Source organism: Echiichthys vipera (genome assembly GCF_963691815.1).
Source record: "Echiichthys vipera genome assembly, chromosome: 4".
Classification (NCBI taxonomy): domain Eukaryota; kingdom Metazoa; phylum Chordata; class Actinopteri; order Perciformes; family Trachinidae; genus Echiichthys; species Echiichthys vipera.
Genome location: NC_139829.1, coordinates 35,277,844 through 35,283,420, shown reverse-complemented (window position 1 = coordinate 35,283,420; position 5,577 = coordinate 35,277,844). Strand labels below are relative to the sequence as shown.

Genomic DNA, 5,577 nt, shown 5'->3' with positions numbered 1-5,577 from the left:
ATCAAACCGATGCTCTTTCTTTTAAATGAGTTTGTTCTTCTTCTGCTCCTGCAGATCGCTCGTAAAGTCGGCTGCTGGAGAAAAGACGAGGACGAGATGTTGGCGTGTCTGAAGATCAGCGACCCCGTCGGCCTCACGATGGCGGGAAAGATCGACGTGCTGCTGATCCTGGGCAAAGGTCCGAGCGTGGCGTCAAGTTTAAACTCCTCCTCCAGCGTCTTTGTCTGCACTTTAATCCTCAGTAACCATGGAGACCAGGAGAGATGCTAACAGCCGGACGTGGCTAACAGTGGTTAGCTCGGGCCTGTTAGCATCTCTCCTGGACTGACCCTTGACCCCTCTCCGCCCCTCAGGTGTGGTCATGGACCTCCTGGAAATGGCTCCAGTGGTCGACGGCGACTTCGTCCCCGATGAACCCAGTCGCCTGTTCCACAACGCGGCTCACTTCGACTACATGGCCGGGGTCAACAGCATGGACGGACACATCTTCGCTGGAGTCGACGTCCCGTCCATCAACCAGAAAAACGGCAACACCACAGTGTGAGCTCGGACACACCAACCGGCGTTAGAGGCTTTTATTCTGAAAGGAAAATCGATGAACCAAGAATCCTTAAACTGATTTTTACGAGAGAAAATTACACTTAAAGTAAAATTACACTTAAAGTGAAATGACTCCAACAGAAAGTTAAAGTCCTGATCCTTCAGATGTTGAGCAAAACAAAAGTGAACGCATGCAGAGACGTGAACGGGACAAGAATGAGGCTGTGAAGGAACCGGCTGCAGTTACGTCCGACCGCCACAGAGGGCGCCAGAAACAGCTACGGCCGATCTGAACACCGCGAGGAAACGCAAATCTACGAATACCAGAAAATATTCAAACGTTAAATTCAGATCAAAACACGACAGCAACTTCTGAAGTTTGTTGTTAATGTTTCGAGAAAATGTTGCAAACTTTGAACAAAATGTTGCAAACTTTGAACAAAATGTTGCAAACTTTGGACAAAATGTTGCAAACTTTGGACAAAATGTTGCAAACTTTGAACAAAATGTTGCAAACTTTGGACAAAATGTTGCAAACTTTGGACAAAATGTTGCAAACTTTGAACAAAATGTTGCAAACTTTGAACAAAATGTTGCAAACTTGCAGAAAAAGTAGAAAACCGTCCGTTGGAGTTCCCCAAGGCTCGATTCTGGGCCCACTGGTTTAGATGTAATGTAACGTTGTTATAAAGTCTCGTCACTACGCCGACGACACTGGACTCTACAGATGACCCTCAGACTCCAGCTCTGTTACTGATTTAATATCTGACGCAACATTTCAAAATAAAATGCAACCTGTTCGTCCTCAGGGCGGACGTGAGGGGTCTGCTGTCCGGTCTGACCAAAGAGAAGGGGGACGCCGCCGTCGCCTCGGCCTACAGCGTTTACTCGTCTCACTGGGGCTCGGCTCCGGAGCCGGCGGTGGTGAAGAAGACGGTGGCCGACATCGAGACTGACTTCCTGTTCCTGGTGCCCACTCAGATCGCCCTCCAGCTCCACGCCAACAACTCCAGGTCGGCTCAGATCGGTCCGAAAACCCGGTTCACAGTCACAGGTCCGTCATCGCGCTCGGAGTCCGATAAAGTTGCGTGTCCTGTCGTTTGTCCCTCAGCGGCGCCCGGACCTACTCCTACCTGTTCAACATGAAGACGCGTATCCCAGGATTCCCTCGCTGGGTGGAGGCGGAGCACGCCGAGGACCTGCAGTACCTGTTCGGGAAACCCTTCGCCACCCCGCTGGTCTACTTCCCCCGACACCGGGACCTGTCCGGGTACATGATCGCGTACTGGAGCAACTTTGCCAGGACCGGGTAAACTCCCATCATGCACTGCACTCACACAGGTCAACACCTTAACCAGGTCTAACTCTGGCTGTGGTTTCTCCCAGACCAGGCCAGACCAGACCAGACCAGGCCAGACCAGACCAGACCAGGCCAGACCAGACCAGACCAGACCAGACCAGACCAGACCAGACCAGACCATACCAGACCAGACCAGACCAGACCAGACCAGGCCAGACCAGACCAGACCATACCAGACCAGACCAGACCAGACCAGGCCAGACCAGACCAGACCAGACCAGACCAGACCAGACCAGACCATACCAGACCAGACCAGACCAGACCAGACCAGGCCAGACCAGACCAGACCATACCAGACCAGACCAGACCAGACCAGACCAGGCCAGACCAGACCAGACCAGACCAGACCAGGCCAGACCAGGCCAGACCAGACCAGACCAGACCAGGCCAGACCAGACCGGACCAGACCAGACCAGACCAGACCAGGCCAGACCAGACCAGACCAGACCAGACCAGACCTGACCAGAACAGACCAGGACAGACCAGACCAGTCCAGACCAGACCAGACCAGACCAGGCCAGACCAGACCAGAACAGACCAGGCCAGACCAGACCAGACCAGACCAGACCAGGCCAGACCAGACCAGAACAGACCAGGACAGACCAGACCACACCAGACCAGACCAGACCAGGCCAGACCAGGCCAGACCAGACCAGACCAGACCAGACCAGACCAGACCAGGCCAGACCAGACCAGACCAGACCAGACCAGGAAATACTGGTCTTGACACAATAACTGATCTGGTTTACATAACTGATCTGGTCTGTTCTGGTCTGTTCTGGTCTGTTCTGGTCTAAACTGGTCTGTTCTGGTCTGTTCTGGTCTGATCTGGTCTGTTCTGGTCTAAACTGTTCTGTTCTGGTCTGTTCTGGTCTAAACTGGTCTGGTCTGATCTGGTCTGTTCTGGTCTGTTCTGGTCTGTTCTGGTCTAAACTGGTCTGTTCTGGTCTAAACTGTTCTGTTCTGGTCTGTTCTGGTCTAAACTGGTCTGTTCTGGTCTGATCTGGTCTGTTCTGGTCTGTTCTGGTCTGTTCTGGTCTGTTCTGGTCTAAACTGGTCTGTTCTGGTCTGTTCTGGTCTGTTCTGGTCTAAACTGGTCTGTTCTGGTCTAAACTGGTCTGTTCTGGTCTGTTCTGGTCTGTTCTGGTCTAAACTGGTCTGTTCTGGTCTAAACTGTTCTGTTCTGGTCTGTTCTGGTCTAAACTGGTCTGTTCTGGTCTGTTCTGGTCTGTTCTGGTCTAAACTGGTCTGTTCTGGTCTGTTCTGGTCTGATCTGGTCTGTTCTGGTCTGTTCTGGTCTGTTCTGGTCTGTTCTGGTCTAAACTGGTCTGTTCTGGTCTGATCTGGTCTGTTCTGGTCTGTTCTGGTCTGTTCTGGTCTAAACTGGTCTGTTCTGGTCTGTTCTGGTCTGTTCTGGTCTGTTCTGGTCTGTTCTGGTCTGTTCTGGTCTGTTCTGGTCTAAACTGGTCTAAACTGGTCTAAACTGGTCTAAACTGGTCTGTTCTGGTCTGTTCTGGTCTGTTCTGGTCTGTTCTGGTCTAAACTGGTCTGTTCTGGTCTGTTCTGGTCTGTTCTGGTCTAAACTGGTCTGTTCTGGTCTGTTCTGGTCTAAACTGGTCTGGTCTGTTCTGGTCTGTTCTGGTCTGTTCTGGTCTGTTCTGGTCTAAACTGGTCTAAACTGGTCTAAACTGGTCTGTTCTGGTCTGTTCTGGTCTGTTCTGGTCTGTTCTGGTCTGTTCTGGTCTGTTCTGGTCTGTTCTGGTTCTGTTCAGGGATCCCAGTAGAGGCGACAGTAGAGTCCCCGTCCCCTGGCCGGCCTTCACCAAACACCACCGACCGTACCTGAGCATCAACCACAAGATCAGCAAGTCCTCCGTCAGGTACTCTACTGTGGTTCTACTGTGGTTCTACTGTGGTTCTGCTGCGGTTCTACTGTGGTTCTGCTGTGGTTCTGCTGTGGTTCTGCTGTGGTTCTGCTGTGGTTCTACTGTGGTTCTACTGTGGTTCTACTGCGGTTCTACTGTGGTTCTACTGTGGTTCTGCTGTGGTTCTTCTGTGGTTCTACTGTGGTTCTACTGTGGTTCTGCTGTGGTTCTACTGTGGTTCTTCTGTGGTTCTACTGTGGTTCTACTGTGGTTCTACTGTGGTTCTGCTGTGGTTCTACTGTGGTTCTGCTGTGGTTCTGCTGTGGTTCTGCTGTGGTTCTACTGTGGTTCTGCTGTGGTTCTGCTGTGGTTCTGCTGTGGTTCTACTGCGGTTCTACTGTGGTTCTGCTGTGGTTCTGCTGTGGTTCTACTGTGGTTCTACTGTGGTTCTACTGCGGTTCTGCTGTGGTTCTGCTGTGGTTCTGCTGCGGTTCTGCTGTGGTTCTACTGCGGTTCTGCTGCGGTTCTGCTGTGGTTCTGCTGTGGTTCTACTGCGGTTCTACTGTGGTTCTACTGTGGTTCTGCTGTGGTTCTGCTGTGGTTCTACTGCGGTTCTACTGCGGTTCTACTGCGGTTCTACTGTGGTTCTACTGTGGTTCTGCTGTGGTTCTGCTGTGGTTCTACTGCGGTTCTACTGTGGTTCTACTGTGGTTCTGCTGTGGTTCTACTGCGGTTCTACTGTGGTTCTGCTGTGGTTCTGCTGCGGTTCTACTGTGGTTCTGCTGTGGTTCTGCTGTGGTTCTGCTGTGGTTCTGCTGTGGTTCTGCTGCGGTTCTACTGTGGTTCTACTGCGGTTCTACTGTGGTTCTACTGTGGTTCTACTGTGGTTCTGCTGTGGTTCTACTGTGGTTCTACTGTGGTTCTGCTGTGGTTCTACTGCGGTTCTACTGCGGTTCTACTGTGGTTCTGCTGTGGTTCTACTGTGGTTCTGCTGTGGTTCTACTGCGGTTCTACTGTGGTTCTGCTGTGGTTCTGCTGTGGTTCTGCTGCGGTTCTTCTGTGGTTCTGCTGTGGTTCTGTTGTGGTTCTGCTGTGGTTCTTCTGTGGTTCTGCTGAATGATATTAATAATAATAATGGTTTGTTTTCAGTTATGACCTGAGGTCAGACTACGTCAGCTACTGGAGCCAAACCTACAGCAGCCTGCCGTCAGTCAGGAGAGAAGAAGAAGGACAGGAAGTGATGCCGTCCACAGGAAGTGACGCCGTCAACAGGAAGTGACGCCGTCCACAGGAAGTGACGCCGTCCACAGGAAGTGACGCCGTCAACAGGAAGTGACGCCGTCAACAGGAAGTGAAGATGTAAACAAGAAGTGAAGATGTAAACAGGAAGTGAAGATGTAAACAGGAAGTGAAGATGTAAACAGGAAGTGAAGATGTTAACAGGAAGTGAAGATGTAAACAGGAAGTGAAGATGTTAACAGGAAGTGAAGATGTTAACAGGAAGTGAAGATGTAAACAGGAAGTGAAGACGTAAACAGGAAGTGAAGACGTAAACATCAGTCTGACCTCTGAACTCTTCTTCTCTTGTTTAAATGAAGCTGAACTCTTCTTCTCTTGTTTAAATGAAGCTGAACTCTTCTTCTCTTGTTTAAATGAAGCTGAACTCTTCTTCTCTTGTTTAATAAATGAAGCTGAACTCTTCTTCTCTTGTTTAAATGAAGCTGAACTCTTCTTCTCTTGTTTAATAAATGAAGCTGAACTCTTCTTCTCTTGTTTAATAAATGAAGCTGAACTCTTCTTCTCTTGTTTAAA

At 50.4% G+C, this 5,577-nt stretch overlaps 1 protein-coding gene across 1 annotated transcript in view; it reads left to right on the top strand.

The window, feature by feature from the left end:
* Nucleotides 1-5,044, top strand: part of LOC310946382 (bile salt-activated lipase-like) — a gene marked incomplete at both ends in the record, with an annotated part of 8,856 nt that extends 3,812 nt beyond the window's left edge. Inside the window, 6 exons of the mRNA XM_083912828.1 lie at nucleotides 55-178; nucleotides 354-540; nucleotides 1,350-1,553; nucleotides 1,652-1,849; nucleotides 3,673-3,780; nucleotides 4,915-5,044. Of these exons, the coding sequence (XP_083768954.1) occupies nucleotides 55-178; nucleotides 354-540; nucleotides 1,350-1,553; nucleotides 1,652-1,849; nucleotides 3,673-3,780; nucleotides 4,915-5,044 (951 nt within the window). The remainder of the gene's footprint in view (nucleotides 1-54; nucleotides 179-353; nucleotides 541-1,349; nucleotides 1,554-1,651; nucleotides 1,850-3,672; nucleotides 3,781-4,914) is intronic.
* Between the last annotated feature and the right edge of the window lie 533 nt (nucleotides 5,045-5,577).